This window comes from Nansenia antarctica (genome assembly GCF_963989245.1).
Source record: "Nansenia antarctica genome assembly, chromosome: 11".
NCBI classification, from domain to species: Eukaryota; Metazoa; Chordata; class Actinopteri; order Argentiniformes; family Microstomatidae; genus Nansenia; species Nansenia antarctica.
The window spans coordinates 7,389,570-7,408,895 of NC_137681.1; the positions used below are offsets into that span (position 1 = coordinate 7,389,570).

The 19,326-nt window shown below is 42.6% G+C and overlaps 1 protein-coding gene across 1 annotated transcript; it reads right to left on the reverse strand.

Moving 5' to 3' along the window:
• On the reverse strand, nt 1-18,019 carry LOC308167523 (uncharacterized protein; the record flags this gene model as incomplete). The annotated part of the gene is made up of 12 exons (XM_080541940.1): nt 1-198; nt 1,954-2,060; nt 2,755-2,836; nt 4,485-4,577; nt 5,892-5,984; nt 6,314-6,406; nt 7,251-7,507; nt 9,075-9,141; nt 10,932-11,785; nt 13,810-13,935; nt 15,411-15,536; nt 17,854-18,019. The coding sequence occupies 12 exons, from the start codon at nt 18,017-18,019 to the stop codon at nt 1-3; spliced, it is 2,262 nt and encodes a 753-aa protein (XP_080398066.1).
• Nucleotides 18,020-19,326: the final 1,307 nt, after the last annotated feature.

A 19,326-nucleotide genomic window follows, 5' to 3' on the forward strand; every position in this document is an offset into this window, starting at 1 on the left:
TCACAAGCCTTGCTGCGCCAGAGAGGCAGACACCTGGTCGGCTAGTGTGGAGAGCTGAGGTGAATCCACCATGTTGATGCTGCCGGAGGAGGACATGGTGCTGAGTTGCTGGGGATCGTCTTCCAGAGAGACGATCTCGGCGCCGTGGTCAGTACGGGCCTTGGCCGTTTCGCGGAACGTCAGCTTGTGGCTCTCAATCTGCCAACAGACACGTACGTCAACATCCTCGACACACTTGTAAGCGTAATGGTTTTGCTGGATCGTGGGTCAAGACCGTTTCATTGGTTGATTAATGTTATTGACAAAGAAAGTGCATGTTTGTTTGTTTGTTTATTAGGATCCCCATTAGCTAATGCTATGACATGAGCTAGTCTTCCTGGGGTCCGACACATGTCAAAGTTGTTTGGCTAATTATCTGCGGTAAAATACTGTTATTTCAAATCATTTATTTTTTCAGATGGTTTATTTCATTAGGTTAAACCAAATGATCAAGCCATGCAGTAACAAAATATTCTCATATTTGTTCTGATATTATTTGGGCACCCTCTGGTGGTTAAAGCATGGTGGAAGAGGTGAATTGAGATAATGTTCTTTGCGCTCTGACGGGGATACACTATAATGCTTAGTATATCACAGTTAGTAACAGATCACGTTCCCCCCCACTCTTGGATGTTACGTACTTACAGGAGTCCTCAATCTTTATGAGGGGGTTCATCAGGATGGGTGTGACGGGGGCTGAGGGGGGTGGCTGAGGTGACTGTGGGGGGGTGTCTGCAGGGGAAGGGCTGGACATGCTCCCATTTGAGGGGCTGTCTTTGGAACACCCTTCTGCTTCTTTCCCCTTCTCTCTCTACAGAGGTACCCCCCAGTGAGGTGGGGGTGACAAAGCATGCAACAAAAACAACGTGATGGGGGTCAACATAATGAAAAACAAAACAAAAACAAAATGTGTGAAATACTAAATGAATTGATGAATATGACGATGATGCTCTCAAACAAAACCATGTACTGGGGGTGAAGTGAATGTTAGATGATTATTCATTTAGGGAAAACAATCTAAAGATACTGCGGGTGGGGTGGGGTGGAGGGGGTGGGGGGGTTAGGGGTTAAGGCATGAAGAAAGTGCTAGAAGCCATGGATACGTAGTTGTGTGCAGCTAATGGAGCAGATCAGGGGGGACGAGCCAAGATGGTTAGGCTAAGAGATTGTGGTGAGAGAAGCAGGAAGCCAGTATTTTAGTATGTGAGCGGTAAGAGAAATGGATGACACCAAACAGGCAGGGGAGGAGGGGGGATGAGAGAGAGGGGGATGGAGACAGGATGAGAGAGGGGGAGGATGGAGAGGGGATGAGAGAGGGGGAAGGAGAGCAGGGGTTAGGCAGCCACAGTCACCCAGGGGACTGACTGATGCAGGGCTGTGTGCTTTTAGTCTGCGCATGTTTCAGTTGGCTTACAGCCTCTTGTGGAAAAGGCCAAGATTCCTAAACCCTTGTGTGTGTCAATAGTAGAATGCAGAAATGGGAACATCATACAACAATACTATTAATGCACTTTTAAGTAGTTACACACAAGTATGTGCTGTGTGACGCATGAACTCTCTATACGGATCTAACATAATAAACAAAACAACTATAAACAAACCATTCCAAATGAATGTCTGGCACATGTGTTTTGCACAATGCCATTTTGCAATGTGACACACATAGCACATAGCATCGTGTTAGCAGATAATTGAAAAAACGATATTTGATTTATGAGACTGTTGCAATCATTAATTTCCATTCAGCTCTATGTTTCCATAATCGCAAGGCCTGGAGCAAGCAATAGAGAAATGTTGCGGTACAAGGTGAAAATGTAGAAAGCACACAATCACAGATACTGGGGCTGTGTGATATGTAATGTGTAATCCAGGGAAATTGCAACAATCTTCAAGAACAACTGCCTGTCATCTTACCCTCCGCCCTCCACCTCCAGCCACATGCCCGATGTTGGACAGAGAGCCGACCTTCGATTCAACCTTGAAATCTAATTTCTCCGTCTTCATCTCAAAATTTCCTCCACCTAAATTGCAAAAGTAAAAAAATAAAAAAAGTACTGTAAGGCAAAATGGATGCACAAAAAACTAAATGATGCATGTAATAAACTTTTTTTTTTATTATTGCTTATTGATGTCACTTTGGCTGACATTTTACCCCTCTTAACTCAAGCATGTGGGTGACCAGTAGTAGAACATGAGTCGCTTCCAGATTGTGTTAGCCAGCCTCAGTATTATCTCAGAGAGCTAACGCTATAATCTCCAGGTCTCATGCAAGATGACTCATCACATGGTGGTTAACCGACATAATACTGTGACTGCGTTTCGTTGTCTGGTACTTGTACTCAATGCAATGACAGTAAAGTGGAATCTAATCTAATCTAATCTAATCTAATGACGCTTCACACCCGTTTGACCTCCCCCCTCCTTGCAAATAGATACCCATCCAGGTCACAGCCGGTGTGACCAACCAGTATCAGACCCAGCAGGTCTCGTCGCTAGGTATTAGCTCGTCGGATGGCTGAGCTACAGACTAGGTATTAATTTGGGGAGCTAAAGCAAATCTTCAGGCACAGTTACTCCTCATACAGTGGCTCACCAAACCACCTCCAGTGCACAAAACACTGTGGGTCCCCTTAAACCTTTACCAGGATATATGACAATAATGAGGATGTTTAACAATGCATCGTCTTGCATGGAGAAGGTCGAAGAAGTAATTACCTGGCTTATGACGGATGTTGTCTTTAGAACCACATTTCGATTGAACATTACTCAGATCAATCTTTTTGTGGACAATTTGAACCTGTGCGGAGAGATAAAAGATAAAATAACAATACATTGTTTATTGAATAGTTTCTTTGCCGGTAAAGTATTATTGTTGACCTGCTAATGCATGCAACCACATATAGTAGGAACTTGCACTGGCCTCTTAGCATTGACCTGTTAGTTTAAGAGGGTTATTGGGAGGAGTAAAACACTGTTAACACACCACACACAGAAACACTCAGTTACGTACTAGACTGACTTGCTACGTTAAAGGGGCAATCTGGGATTCAAACAACAACACAGTGGATGCAATATGAAAGTTATATTCTAGAAGAATAAAAGGCTATATATCATTCATTTTAAGTCCAAAAATGTATTTACCAAACCCTGAGTGACCCTTTGACCTTGCTCATATAACTGTACATTTGAAGTCAATAGTTACATTTTGATCAACCAGTTCTTCAACCAGCTTGACATCTTTAAATGTCCCACATTGAAACTGCTTTTGTAGAAAACTACAGTAAACGGTTACAATTGATTACAATATCATTAAACACTGCTTTACCAAAAAGAAAGACATTGTTGGAGACGTTTCCTAGCAGTAAATTGGACCCAGTCTAATTTTGAATAACTGCTAATGTTACTTTTAGATAAATACCATGTTCATCAGCCGCGCATTACAATACAAGCTCAGATATGACACCATATGACCTCATCACAGGCTCCCAGGATGAGGGGTTCGGCTGGCGTCTCCTGACACAAAGCTCCCTGTCTCCTCAGTGATGTCACCTCTCTGCTGATCACTACGTTAGCCTCTCTGCTGCTCACTATGCTAGCCTCTACGCTAGCAGGGGCGGAGGACAGACACACTCTGTTGGTAAGAGATGGCTGTCCCGTTGGATATTCCATTGTGTGCACATTGTTTTACTTCATAACTTTGCTTCAAATGTCATATTCTATTATTTACAATTGGCATCGCTACCGTTAACTAAATCAAAACTAAATATGATATCTAACAGCGCTTGACAACTGAAGTGCAATTCATATTAGATAATTGACCTGTCTAGGGTCGGTTGATCAGTGTGGCCGCCGCACTCACAATGCACAAGGCCAAGTACTCCATGCATGTTATCTGAAGGTCAAGTGAACTATTGCTGATCTCGTCACCAAACACAGGGAAATTAACAGACACAGATTCCGGGGGATATGTCATCAAGCCTACTTTAGGTTGCCATGAGCATTACATAAGATTTCATTAGTAAGTTGTGACTAATGTCATATGATATAACAGAGTTCTGACTGACACAGGCAGCAATTTAGGTCAGCTAGATGACAAGCCGACAAGCTAGCCAATGCAGTGTGTACAGCATTATGCAACAGAACAGTGTTGAATCATCTCACCGATATCTCTGCTAATGTTCTACATACGGTATGCTCATTGCTGTTCATATAGGCTTTATGACAATTGGTAAAGTGACGTGTTAATATCTCGCAGTTGAGAAGTGGGGGGGATTTGTGTTCTCAGACTGAAACGGATAGAACACACAGTAGTCGACAGGGGATTTTCGTGCAACAGTGTCAGAGTTCCTCTATGAAGATGCAGATTATTCTAGTTGGAATTAGGGAAGGGTTTTGGAAAGAGCTGCACAACTGCAGGGGGGTTATGGGTTATTCCCGTTACTCACATTCCCACCTCCGGGTACATGTTTTATATTATCTTTGGAGCCACAGCGAGACTGGACATAGCTTACATCCAACTTCTTTTCAAGTATTTGTACCTGGAAAGGAGTGCAGATGCAGGGAAAGAGACTGTTACCTTAGGGAAACCCAAAAGCAGCCGAGGCTGGCGAATGAGGACCATTGTTCCAGAGGAGAAAGTCATGAAGGAATATGTTGAATGTGCTTCGAAGAGGGGTACAATATATTCATAAGACTTAACCAGGTGATGGGGGGGAGGGCTGGGGGCGGTAGACAATAACTCGATTTTTCTTACCAAAGGTTGCTTTGATGATGATCAAGACTCATCCTTTACTATTGCACAGCGCATATAAAACTGGAATAAACCTGGCCTTAGTGGGAGTGAGTCATTATTTACATTATAAGATAATTTGCCATTTAGCAGACGCTTTTAAGCCAAAGCGACTTACCGGTACAATTACAGGGACGTTCTCCCTGGAGTAACTGAGGGCTAAGTGCCTTACTCAAGGGCACACTAGTGGTGGTGTTGTTGTTTCAGGTGGGATTTGAACTCACAACCTTCCAATCACCAGTCCAACTCACTATCCACTAGACTAGACCACCACTGGTTATAGTGAATCACACATCCAACACATGATGCAAGCACTGGGGGGGAGGTGTTGTGGGAGACGATTGGTTGATAGATTAAGCCGGTTTAAGCCAATCGATGCAAAGGAAGATTCAACGTCCATGTTCTGATCAAGTATTGTTTTACCTGAAACGGTGCAGCAGAGTTAGGGGAAGAAACCTGTGATACTGGAGGAATCGAAAGCAGCATGAAAGCTGCAGATGATGAAAGCTGAGACGGTGAGTGAAATCTGATGACGACTGAGCTACAGTAATAGTCTGTTATATAACTAGATTCAAAGAAACTAGGTTCTATCACCAGCTGGCTTTCCACAGAGTGGTGCCCGTGCTGCATGCTAACTAGTGGCCAGTCGGCGCTCAGAGCCCTGCAGTGAAGAACCATATTTGTACAGCTGTGCTTCCAAATTAGCCCAGTATTATGATCTCCAGTTCGTTTACATTCTGAGGTTCATGGCAAACTATACGCTAACAATACATAGCTAGCCACCCACCATGTTAACTAGCCAACCTAAGTACTTGGGTGTTGGAAAAAGTCCACCCTCAATCTAAAGTAGGCCCCTAGTCCTATTTGGCCCAATGAGGACCTGACTATGGAAAATCAATTGGCCTTGATGAGGCTACTGAGAGCATGGGTGTTTCCAGAAATTGCCAGATAGATGAGGCACTGATTGAGCAGATTGTATTAGATAGATGGATAGGTATTGTGTGAGAGAGATTTTTGTCTTGACAAGAAAAGTCAAACATAAGCTGAGAGCACTGCTACTCACCCTGCCTCCTCCGGGAGTGTGCTTCATGTTGTCTTTGGAGCCACAGCGAGCCACGACATTGCTTACGTCCAACTTCTTTTCAAGTATTTGGACCTGAAAGAAGTAGAGGGAAGCGAGTGTCACCCTGTAGTAAATAAACGCAGCAAGGCTGCAGGTGAGGACCACGCTGAAAGAGGAATTTGAACTCTTTGTTGGGATGTGAACATCTCGAGATCTAGAGATAATTTGACTCACTTAGTTACTCAATACTTAATGCAGTACATTGTCAAGTTAGTGAACCTATGATCATTTATCTTAGGAAGAGCAAGGACAAAAGAACCGGCACAGAAGGCGTATTTTATTTCCAATGTTTTTGCTTTGATGATCATAACTGTGGAGATACTCAAGACGATGGTGTTGAGTTCATCTCTTTAGTTACTCACATTGCCACCTCCGGGGACATGTTTCACATTGTCTTTGGAGCCACACTTAGACTGTACACTACTTAAGTCCATCTTCTTCTCAAGTATTTGCACCTGAAAAGAGGTAGAGGTAGGGGAAGAAGAGGCTGTTATCCTTCAGAGTTTCAAGGCAGAGGACCGAAATGTGAGAGCGGATAGCATTGGAAATGGATGCAGACCTTTATTTGTACATAACAAATGTGACAGCAGCTGGTGAAAGGGGGAACAAGTCGGCAACTAATCCAAATGTTCAGACTTTTATTTGAAAAATGTAACTCACTGAATCCATTGCATTGCCATATTTTGGCTTGACTAGCGAGCGTGTCATTGATTTTCAACAACGTTTTTTTGGGTTTATTTCAAATCACCTTCATAAGAGCACTGATTCAAAACACATTGTTTTACTGAAACGCTGAGTGAAAAAAAGCAGCATCCACACACTCAGATCTGTGCAAAAGTCATTCATTTATTGCAAGCTTTTGGTCGTAGACCTTCTTTAGCCTGCAATGCAATGGATTCGGTGAGTTACATTTTTCAGAATAAAAGTCTGAACATCGGTTGGTTGCTGACTTGTTCCACCTTTCACCAGCTGCTGTCAGAAACACCCAGCCTCCCCACAGATCTTCAGCACAGTCAGAAAGATGTATAAGCCTCAAAGAAATGTACATGATTGGCCTGAATACTAGAAAGCATCGGTTAGCACCACCTACAGATCCGCTACTTTAGTCTATTCCGTAAAAAAAAAGCTAAGAAAAGCTGAAAGCTAACTACACACAACCACCACTTCTGTGCAAAACACTAGAGCAGATGGGGGGGGGGGGGGGGACAGGGACAGTGTCAGTGAATCAGGGAACTGGAATAGAAAACAAGTTATGTAAGGCACATTGCAGTGTACTAACACAATTACACCTATTCTTACCCTGCCTCCTCCAGGCTGGTGTTTAATGTTGTCAGTGGAGCCGATCTTGGACCTGACGTTCTTTAGGTCCGGCATAGGGACCGCGGGGGTCAGGGGGGCAGGCGGGCGGCTCTTCAGGGAGCCAGGGGACTTGGGCGGGGTACGCACCACCGCAACCTTCTTCACTTGATTGGTAGCCACAGCCAAGGGCTTCCCGGGAAGGGCTTTGGCGGAGGGAGACTTGGGAGTACCAGGGCTGCTCTTCCCACTGGTGTCGTCTGAAAGAGGGTTGAAAGGGTAACGGGGTAAAGGGTAGAGTGCAGAGTGAAGAGCCAGATGAATGAATAAAAATCTATATGTTATTATTAACATAGAACTTTTTAAGATTCTTATCTTTAATTTTAAGAGGCCATTGAAAAAAAAAAAAAAAATTGTGGGTTGGGCCATGGTGTTTTTAAAGTTATGAAATTAGCTTTATCCAAGACCCCTTATGGCGCTTTTCCACTAGAGACTGGGTCCTAGACCTTTTTGGGGCTAGAGCACTGGTGGTTTTTTGTGTGCGTTATATTTCCACCAGCTAGAGTGATTCTCAGGTCCTGGGGAGAGCAGGGAGGATCAAACTATCAATGTCGCCAGAAACGGACTAATTAATAATGACATAATTGACATGACTACAATGACGGTAATTGCTTATTGCTGAAACAATAACTGTAATAATTGTCATGTTTTTTCTCCAGTGAATTATTTCTTAGTAGCATGACTTTGAAACTAGCAAATGAGTTCTGTGGTTGAATGTGAGGAATTTATTTAGTTTGGAAATGTAAGAAAATTAGCCTAGATTGTTCAGTTAGCAAGGCAGCCTTGATGAGCCAGTCACATGACTCATGATATTAAATGGGTGCTTGCTTACCCATTGAGTGCTTATTCCCCTGTGCTAACATAATAGTGCATGTAAATGCTTCTAAATGTGGCTTTAAACAGTTTATATACGTATGTGTATGTGTGTAGGTGTATGTATGTATGTACCATACCAAGTGAATAGATACATTAAGTAGAATTGAGTGTCTTCCATTTGAGGGGAGGGTTGGGGCAGCAAAAAAAAAAAGGGGGGGGGGCTAGAAATAATGCAAGCATTGCCATTAGATAGAAATGTAATTATATTGACTACTTTTCAATGCTGATCTACCCCCCCTAAAAGAAAAATAAATGTGTTTGTGCTTTTGTAACATAACAAGTAGCAGTCCCCAAAAAAGTCTCCAAAATCTCCCCAAGGTCCCAGGTCAGGGTAGGGTCTTGGTGCCATGACCCTTTGCTTTTTATGGGCCGTTCTCGAACATGTAAACAAGAAGGTCTTTGGGCTAAGCACTGGTGCCAAAAGTGACAGTGGAAAAGTGCCATTATGTCTTGTGCCTTGAATTGGACTATATTTAGCTTTAAATTTGTAATTTTCTGTCTTTACCTTTGTCATTGCTCGAGGGTGGTTTCTTAGCACCTGCTGTATTACAAAAACACCACAAATTGGACATTAATCAGTGGTTTGGCAATGTCTATACCCCCTGTGAATAGGCCATATAGTGTATAAGTATAGAAGTTCACATAATAGATACACATAATAGATACATTCTCAGATGTCTACCGATCACTTATCCCCCTATTTTTATTTATATCCACCCCTATTTATGTCTATTTATGTCTCATTCTTGTTTTTTAAATTATCTTAGGACTGTGTTGATTGTTAGCACCTAGGGCTTGCATTTAAATTTCGTTGTACCTGTTACAATGACAATAAAGATCATTCATTCATTCATTCATTCATTCATCCATTCATATGCAGTAGCAACACACCTGATGGAATCGGGGTTTTAGCAGGGATCTTAGTCCCGGGGGCCTGAGGCCTGGCACCACCTGTAGTCTATCCGTCCCCAGACAAACAAACACATGATTGAATGACATTAGTGACAATTAGTGACAAGCATTCTCCACTTAACCTAAAGTTCCTTGAAAGCTGCAATTGAAAGAGAAATGGAAAGAGCTCCTCATGGCTTGCTGTAGCCTAAATGCATTCAAGAGCGTTGCCAAACCTTACCAAACAAAGGACATTACCCTCAGTCATTAGTAGAGATTACCGGTCTGGAATGTAACAAATATAATCTATATTATTACATTCAAACCCTTTTAATCCACCCTCAATCATGACTGGTTGCAAAAACAGCTGACATGGCTGGGGTTAGTGAGTGTTAGGGTTAGCTATAGGGATAGTTCATGATTTTTTTCGGCATTGTACCTAATTTTCCGCTTATCTAGATTGGTTGATTCATTCAGACACTTTCCATATGTCATATTCAGACACTTTCCATGTCATATTTCCCTTCTTGAAACAGTTTGCTGCAGCTCAGTGGCTCAAAAGTAATAACCAGTAAGTCTTAGTAAGTGTTCTCCGTTCAATAATAATAATACACTTTACTAATTTAACAGCAAAAATTAAAATATGCATGTATAACATCCAAAATCATGAACAATCCGTTGAATGATATACAATCATTTCAGGATGTAAAGATGGTGGAGAGGTCTAGCTTGTGCCACACTCAGCCATGCGCGGAGAATGACCTGACCTAGGCCATACTTACTCTGGGTAGCCTGGCCATCACATCACTGGCTTTAATGGGTGTTGAAGTTTGAAGGTTGAACTCAATTTTGAAGGGGACCTGAGTTTTGGGGGCCTTGTTGACTGGGAAGGGTCTTTTAGGGGCAGAGGTGGGTCTAGCTTTGGTGGCAGTTTTGGGTGTCTTTATATCATAGGAAAGAAATGAGTGTATAATAATAATAATAATAATAATAATAATAATAATAATAATAATAATAACAATAATAATAATAATAATAATAATAATAATAATAATAATGATTATAATAATAATAAACAACCAAATTCTAAAACCTTTAAAGTAAATGATGGGAAATCATGCATTACATGACTAATTAACAGGAAATGAGTGGCATGTGTACCAAGTTTGCAAATCTGCTTTTGGCTCAATCACCTACCTTCTTCTCTGCAGTGTCATTGTCAACCTTTGATGGAGCTATGGAAGTAAAGGAGAGACCGAGACTTAGTTCCTGTGTGTTTCTTTTCATCTTTTCATAAAAAAGCTCTGTAATTGCTTACTTTATTGCCACTTTGTAACCCACCAAGTGCAGGAACTTTGAGACGGCAAATAAGTATATTTCGTTTTTTATCTGTGTGTACAAGTGGAAGTGGAGACAAAATGAAACACGATACAAAGATGGTGATGCGGAGGACTTAACAAACATGCAGAGTGACATACTGTACATACATTACTTGTGGGAACACTCAAATACATTTGGGCTCTATCCATAAATCAAGGTGGATAGGGCTGCAAGACGAAGAGACGAAACAGAAACAGAAAGTGGGGAGGTTAGGACAACAAGCTTCTCTTCAGCCAAACGCTTATTTCCACAGTGTTTTGTTTTTTTTAGAGGGAGTGCTGCATAGCATACAGTAGCTGTATTGTAAATCAAAAAAGTGGAAGGAATTAACTAAAGAGATTTGGTTTGGGGATTGGTGAATAGAACTGCAAACAGACCTTTGAATATAGCAACTGGGACCAATGACTTTCTTGCAGGAGAACCTTGGGGAGTTTTCTTGAATTCGGTTGTCTTGGAGGACTGTACGCCATTGCTCACCTCACAGTCATCCACAAGTTCGTCAGGCATGGAAGTATAGCTTGCACCTTGTAATGCCGTGTCAGTTTTAGAGTTAATGACACCGTTGTCAGGTAGCACAGTCTGCAAATGTTTGTCACTCTCAGAAGTGATGTTCCCGTTGATGTGTGTTGGGTTCTGGAATCCATTAGTGCCCTTAGATATGGGCTCAGGCACCTCTTCAAGATTTCCTGATTGATGGCCAGTGCCTCGGGACACTGGTATGATGGAGTCCCCAGGAACAAAGTGGGGGGAATTGGACAAACTTTGAATCTGTCTAGGATCTGGGCTTTCTGGAATGATCGGCATGGATCCATTGTCCCAGCTAGTGAAAGAACCTGGAGCTGCCTGCTGCTGAAGAGCTTCAGCGTAGTCAAAAGCCAGTCCAGGTTTTGTGGCTTCATTTGAGAAGGAGTCCTCTCCTTCGTCAGTCACCCACAGCAGTCTCTTCTGTCCTATAGACGTGAGGTCTTCCAAGGCCGTGCTGCGGACCAACGACACGCCTGGCAGATCGCTCAGTCCAGCCAGGCTCTCGGGCGCGTCGAGACTGAAAGCCTTCGGAGAATCCGCTGCATTGTCCCACTTTGAGAGATCCCCTCTCTCCTTTGACCCATGGCCCTGGTCATCAGAGGCCCATGGAGAGTCACTAAATCTCTTCCCACACTGCTTCCCTGCTTCCTGAACACCCCCTGAATCTCCAGCCTCCGTGGTTCCTCCAGAGTCCGGAGAACAGAAAGCTCCCAAGGCCATGAAGTCAACAATCGCTTTGTCTTCAGAACCCTCAGATCCACTAGCAGCCAACATGAGTCCACTGAGGTCTCCTGCACAATGCCCCTCTAGTTTGTTTGAAAAGCAGGTTAATGGTGACAGGGGTGACAGTGGTGACATTCACAGCCCTCTTTTTCCATCTCCCCCAATAAATATGTGACAGCAGCTGGTAAAAACAAGTCGGAAACCAAAATCGAAATGTTCAGACTTTTTATTCTGAAAACTTTGAATAAATGTCAACGTTGTTGAAAGTCAATGACACTCGCTAGTCAAGCCAAGACATTGCAATGCAATGGATTCCGAATCCACATTTACATTTTTCAGAATAAAAGTCTGAACATTTGGTCGGTTGTCGACTAGTTCCCACTTTCACCAGCTGCTGTCACATATAATTCAATGAGAAGTAAAAGAGAAATACAATTGACAGTGAGCTCTATGACCATGATTTGGAACAAAAAAAGAACAAAAACTGGAGAAAAAAAATGCCTGTCCATTTTTCATAGCTGATGCCTGTCCATCAGCTATGAAAAGCAAATCATGTAAAGCTTTCTAAAGCTTTACAAAACAAATGACGTGAAGATGAACATAATGCATCATAGCTGGATAAACACAAAACAATGAAGAGATAGGACAATGACTGAAACATTGATGTAACAGACAAATGTGCTGTGATGCATGTGCTGTCATACTGTACATTTGTTGGAAAATGTGTTTTCAACTTGTTGATTGGCCTCTGAATCATCTTTTAAACAGTTCTCATAGAACAATTCTCTCCCAAATATGTTATCAGTGGGGACTATTGAAATACCAAAACAATATCCAGTTAAATGTTGCTCGGATACAACTTCTGTAGTCTACAATTGAGCTAGGGACGGTTCACCGAACACAAGTGAAGCCTCCATTGAAGATACCTTTTCAGTCTAGCTGTAGGCTTAATCTGTGTCCAGGAAACATGTCCATAGTGTTCAGAGAACATACAATGAGAAGATGAATGTGTATCAAAACGGCTTGTATCTTGAAAAAGGTATTAGTACAACTACAAACTACATAGTCTCAAATGAGATACAGTACATACCGGTTGTAGCTGCTCCACCAGTCGCTGTTCAAACACGGGGATGCAGAGGGAAGGAACAAAAGACAATCATCTGTTAGGCTTTGTCAAACACATCTGCACCACGGCTACTTAACATGAAACCACACCACTGCAAAGAAAGCAAAGGAGCCTGGGACACTTAACAACATGCCAAAAAAATTCCTTGGTTAATGCACAAAGCCACAGCAACTCTTTATTTCTAAAGAAGACTCAATGAAACATCCTCATTTGAATCTGAGTATCTATGTGTGCTGAGACTTAAGGTGCTGAGAGACCAACACAATGTTTTCATTGAAGTCTTACATGGTCCAACGCCACACCTAACCTGCTAACCTGGTATTCCTTCTGGTTGTTCAGCTGTGTTCTCCATTATTGTGTCATTCATTCCCCATATCTGAGGACCCTGTATCTGTTAAACAGATCACATGGACCTTTCAATCGTCAGCTTTCCCAGTTTGTCCTCTCTGAAACTCTCTCCCTCTCTCTCTCATGCTTAGTATAATATCCATGATCAACACACGGTAGGCCCTGATTATATAAACTATTTTTCTAGTAGTGATAGTGTAGCAGTGGTATTGTGTATGAACAAGGGAGGACGTCATGCTGTGTGATTATGTGCTAGACACCTGACCACACAGACAACAGAACAAAGGCACAGTAAATAATTCCACACCTAGGGAGTTAAATCAAAAGTCAACATAAGAAGATATTAATTAATTAAAGCAAGGAAAGAAACGTTAGTCTGTGAAGACCATTAACCTCAGCAAATAAAGTTTGCAAAGCATAAAAAATAAACCTCTTCAGGTTATGGCTCTGAAACAAACAGATAGTTTAAGCAAAACAGTATTAAGCTTATTCAACACACTGTACCCAAAGCCATTATGTCATGTCATGTACACAAAGAGAATAAGCTATGCACTTTTAATTTAATAATTGTGTTAGTAGTTTTTGGTACAGTATTCAAGCTGAATGCAAAGGGCGTTGGTAGTGGAGGCATACCAGCAGCATCCTCTCCAGAGGTGCCTAGTAGCACCTCCTCACCACAGGGGGCGCCCTTTAGTTCAGAGAGCTCAGACACCAGTGGTTCAGCTCCTCTTTCCTCTGGCGCTGGCTCCTCAGGCTCCACTGTGAGATAAAGGCAAGCTTTCAGTCAGGAATAAGGTTACGCAACATGTTAGTGATGGTTCATACTGTACATAGGCAGCAGGTGGATATCACCCTATGCAGTCACAAGGCACTGTGGTAAATGTTTAAAAAAATGATTGAAAAATGAAAGAAAGAATAGATACAGAATAGCAATAGATTAATATTTGTAATATTCATTTGAAAGTCTAAATGATTAGTCAATTATTATCGTCCTGGGACAAAGGAGACAACTTTGTTAATAGTTTTACATATCTTCAAAGTGCGGCGTCATTAAAGTTAAAGCACCACGCCCGCGACAACTAATGTTAACACCAACGGTCTCCCATACGTTTGCCTCATACGGTAGATCAAGGCCAGAATTTCATTTGGGAATTGACAGGTTAGCAGTGAGAATTTGACTACACCTCACGTTAAGGTTGGTCCAACACTACACCTCATCTTGTATTTCCTCTGGCGGCTCGGCTGTGTTTAAAAAAAAATATATATTTCAGGGTCTGTTTAACAGATCGGCGGGACCTTTCAACCTGCAATACACCTCCCATCAAATGCTTACTATTCATGATCCATCTCTTCAGGTTACACCTTAACTGCTCCTCCTGAGACATCTACTACCCCCCAGCACTGCGTCTCGTGAGACACCCGCTTTTCCCCTCTACTGTGTCCCCTAAGACTTTTACTGCCCCCCTTGTACTGTTTCTCTGTTCTCCGGTGCCTATATATAAAAAATAAAAATAAAAATCCTTCTATCACTGAGACTGCCAATGGCCCCGGGCCTGAGCTAGATTACTTTTCCTGCTACGACTGGTGGATTGATGACTCACTTGCTTAGTCAAATGTATTGATTGTAAGTCGCTTTGGAATAAGGTGTCTGCTGAACGCCAAAAATGTAAATGTGAAATTCCTGATCAACATGTCTGACTCAGACTGGAGGGGGGCTAACGCAGCTCATTCTTACTAACACAGAGGACCATTCTTTCCTTGTTAGTCAGTGACACATGGCCCTTCCCCAATACAAAGCTATTGTGGAGAATGGGGAGATTCATTTAGCATTTTGCATAGCATTTTTTTACAGCTAATTTTAGATCTGTTTTGAGCGAGCAACATTACTGCAATTTCTAGCCTCATTACCGACATGTTGCCATAAACATGGTCGTGCATGGTGTGCAAGTGGGCCAAACTAAATTAAATTAAGAAGAAAGTCGAGGTTAGTAAATGAAGGCTCTTAAAGTTATCTGTAAAGGCAAATAAAAGGTGCAAACCAAAGCAAGCTTTCCCAGGTGTATGGCTCTGAAACAAATTAATAGTTAAAGTAATGTTAAAAGTGATATCTTGCAAACAAACACACATTTATAAACATAGTGGAAGCAAAAAAACAGCAGTTAGGATACAAGTTAATGTGTAGCAATCTTTGGTATTCAAGCTGAATGCAAAGGGCGGTGGTAGTGGAGGCATACCAGCATCATCCTCATCAGAGGTGCCTAGTAGCACCTCCTCACCACAGGGGGCGCCCTCTAGTTCAGAGAGCTCAGACACCACTGGTTCAGCTCCTCTTTCCTCTGGTGTTGGTCCCTCAGGCTCAACTGTGAGATAAAGGCAAGGTCGATGACGACCCTACCCTAAACCCTAACCCTTACCCTAACCCTAATCTTAACCCTAACCGTACCCGTTTTAAATCACAACTTCAACCGGATGACCTCAGTGTCATATCATCCAAAGAATTCCACTTAGCATTTACCATAAAGGCAAGCTTTCAGTTGGAAATTAGGTTAGATGTCCTTTGACTGGGCAAAGATGGATTCACCAAGTGCAGCAGGACACTGGCAGAGCAAAAACTAAATGTGCTCATCGAGATCAGAGCAGTGACTGTCAACAAACGCGGTCAACTGGAATCTAAAAAAAAGTATTTATTACAGCCTTATACCTTGGCATTGGGTATTATTTTTGAGTCCCTAAATCCAAGCTTAATGTGCACCCTCCAACCAGCTCTTGCACCCCTAACTCAATATTTAATTGAAATATAATTATATCAGGAAGTGACCAGCTTTTAAAACATTGATAAATATAACCAAAATACAGTTGTACACATCTAGAGATTCTCATCTATCACTAAACAACACTCAAAACTGTTTGACTCCTTTTTAAAGGATTTCTATGATTATCCATTTCCCCCTGGCAATCCACCATTATTAGCCTGGGATGTTCCATTGTTTTGGCTTGTGAGAGAATACATTTTTGCCTTGAATCAGGGAACATGTATGGCTTCCAAATACATGTAGTTGCTTTACAGGCTGTGAAATACTTGACGGACATATTGCTGGGTTTTTGGAGACTTAAATTGTCAGACACTGTTCACTTCCACTTGGACTTCACTACGAGTTAACCCTCTACGAACACGATATGGACTCAAAAAACCCTTGGAAGTTGAGATGAGTGGATAATCATAGAAATTAGATTTTTAAATAGGAATCATTCACCTTTCAGTCTACTTCTCCACTTGACTACGGGCCAAATCACGGTCTACCTACTAAAGAGTGAAGTGTGAGGTACTCACTATGTGACGTGGTGGAGGAACCTGACTCTGAGTAGGGCGTCCTGCTCTTCCGAGGGGTTATAGGGAGGCCGAAGGGGGAGAACGAGTGCACTAATGAGGGCTGTAAACTGGGGAACGCTAGGCTACGTACTACACGGCCAAAAGACCAATGGGGTGCATAGGGATGAAAAGAGATGGTTATTACCGTTGTTGCATTTTCGTTGACACAACAGTCGTCATTGTGGAAGGGATGGCAATACTGACTACTCTGTTAGTACAGCTACTGTGCTTTTCTGCGTACAGTGTGCCAACCCTACAAGGGGACGGATATCATCACTGTAGCCAAGCACTTTTCCTATCATTGCTTCCCTTCGCTCGTCTTGGCTTTAGCATCCCATTGAGAATCAATGTGATTATTAAATGTACCATTTTTGTAGGTCAATGGCCTACTACGCACGGTCCTGAAAGCATGATTGTTTCTGGGCTGAATTGGTAGCAGTGATAGCGGATGGCGGGGCAGGGTGCGTACTGAGGCCCTGACCCAGATGCCTGGATTCCAGAGCAGAGTGTGCAGCTGCAATCGGAGAGACCGCCAGTCAAGCATGCCTTGTTTTCTTTACGTAGCAGGGATTAAAACAAAGCACAATCAAAAGCCTAGGCCTCAGCCTTCGCCCTGTTCAATGCATAGACTACGACTAGGAAACGGGCATATGATCTTTAGTCGAATGCTCCTCTTTTAGACAGGCGGCGGCGATGTTTAGAGTTTGGGGATCTGAATAATACTTCTTGGCTGCGATTCCTATCGTGTCACTGTCCACACATATCTGAGATATTTGCTTGCGTGAAGCTATAATAAGATGTTCTAATGAAGTAATTTGTTGTCTTACTCCTGAATAATGTACCCCTAATCGGACTTTATGGTTTGTGCAATTTTAATGAAGATATCCTCTGGAGTTTTCCCTTCAAGGTTCTTATATATTTTTGTCTCTAGTGGCTGCCTCTTCAAATCAGGCGCACAGGCAGAAACACAACAGCTAATGTCCAACACCGCAAGTCCATTTTAGGGGGGGGGTTTCTACATTTCTCCTCTGTGGCCAAAGGCGGCAGATTTACAACAGACTTAAGCCCTGCTCCTTTAACCCTCATTTTACTACGCAAATTGACTGAGAACTATTGCAGTACCTAGGGGAAGAGTTGTAGGGGAGTGCAGGGGGGGGTGAGTGTGTGCCAATTGAAAGCTGAGTGTGCCAATTGAAAGCTGGGGATGACTAGCCTGGCCGTGATATTATTATGAGGCCAGATCGCAAAGCGTTTCTTTGACTGCTGTTCTAGTTGAGCTGCTTCTCTGAGACTAATAGGTGTCTGACCTTTCATGGGGGCATCCCCAGGGTTCCTGAGTCCCAGCTGGACCCCGTTTTCCTGGTGGTGTAGATCATTGATGGTCATACCTCCTATAGAAGCACTCATGGTGTCCCCAGAGTTGTAGCTGTAGCTGTTGGGGGCGTTGTTCATGTAGTCCTGGTGTTGGTCCATAGCGAGTCCAAATTCGGGCTACAAAAAGAACAGAACGACAATCAGGGGAGTGAGCAAAACGGAGAATGTCCTTTTCACTCAAACTTCAAGGTGGTTCGAGTCAAATTGGACAAATCATGCATATTCTATTGAGAGCACAAAGATCATCAATAATAACCTGCAGGTTACACTAAAAAGTAATTGACCAGAGACAATACCTGTTTGCTTTTTCCAAACTTCAGGATAATAAACGAACAATCTATCCGTTCCACCTTACACAAGCTAGCTTCGTCACTGGCTAAATGTAAACAGACACTGTGGAGGGGAAAACCTGGTTATTTATATACCTTTAACATGGGACCTTAGCATAGAGTTACAGGATCAAAGACAAATATAGTCCCCTGTGACCACGTGCGTTGCGTCCACACTGTGGATAAGTTGCACTTCCGAAACAACCGGAGCCCACCTCTGATTTCCTCTTCCAGACCAGTCACCAGCTTATATTTATCAACCACCTCACAGAGCCAAAAAAGTCAATTGAGTAATTGAGCTTGTGTTCTCAAACAAGATATTTAGTGTCTGCTTTATTTCTTTATTTTTTATTATTGAGAAACGTGATTGATGCTGTTAGTGTTAGGACGGAAACACTGTTATGGGGACATGCTCACTCTGATCTGAAGCCATTCAACATCTCCCTGAGTGAGCGGGGTCCCCATAACACGGGAGGTTTTTCCCAAGTTGTCAGATTAAAGCCTATGTCAGCATTTTTTTCTGTTAGTATCACTTTAGCTCTCTCTCTCTCTCTCACACCCACCCCCCCACACACACACATTGCATAGAGCCAAGACTCGAGTTCAGGGGGGATGAGGGGGGATGCCATCCCCCCTGAAATAAAACAGTCAAAATCATCCCCCTTCTAAAACTGCCATCCCCCCTTTCCATCCCTTATGTCATTTTATCAATGAACGTGGTATTACTGCTATTTCAACATTTAGTTTTGCGCATATTGAGTAAAATACTGTGGGCGAGGGAGGGGGCACGCACACATGCAATGACATTTTTACCAAGTCACTGACACTGAAGTCACTGACACTTTGGGGATGCTAAAATTGACTTGAGTACTGGATAGAGCTTATGGTATAATCACCCCCAGGCTTCAAGACTGGGCTCTCTAATGTACTGTTTCTGTTGTTTGCTTGGTGATTGAGATGTATCAGCCCCTGATCTTTATATGCCCTTTCCTGCCCACACCAACATACACACATAGCTGTGTTTGCCGGCTCTCCCTAACCCTAACCAATATTTTGCAACAAAGTAAAGGTTGGCCC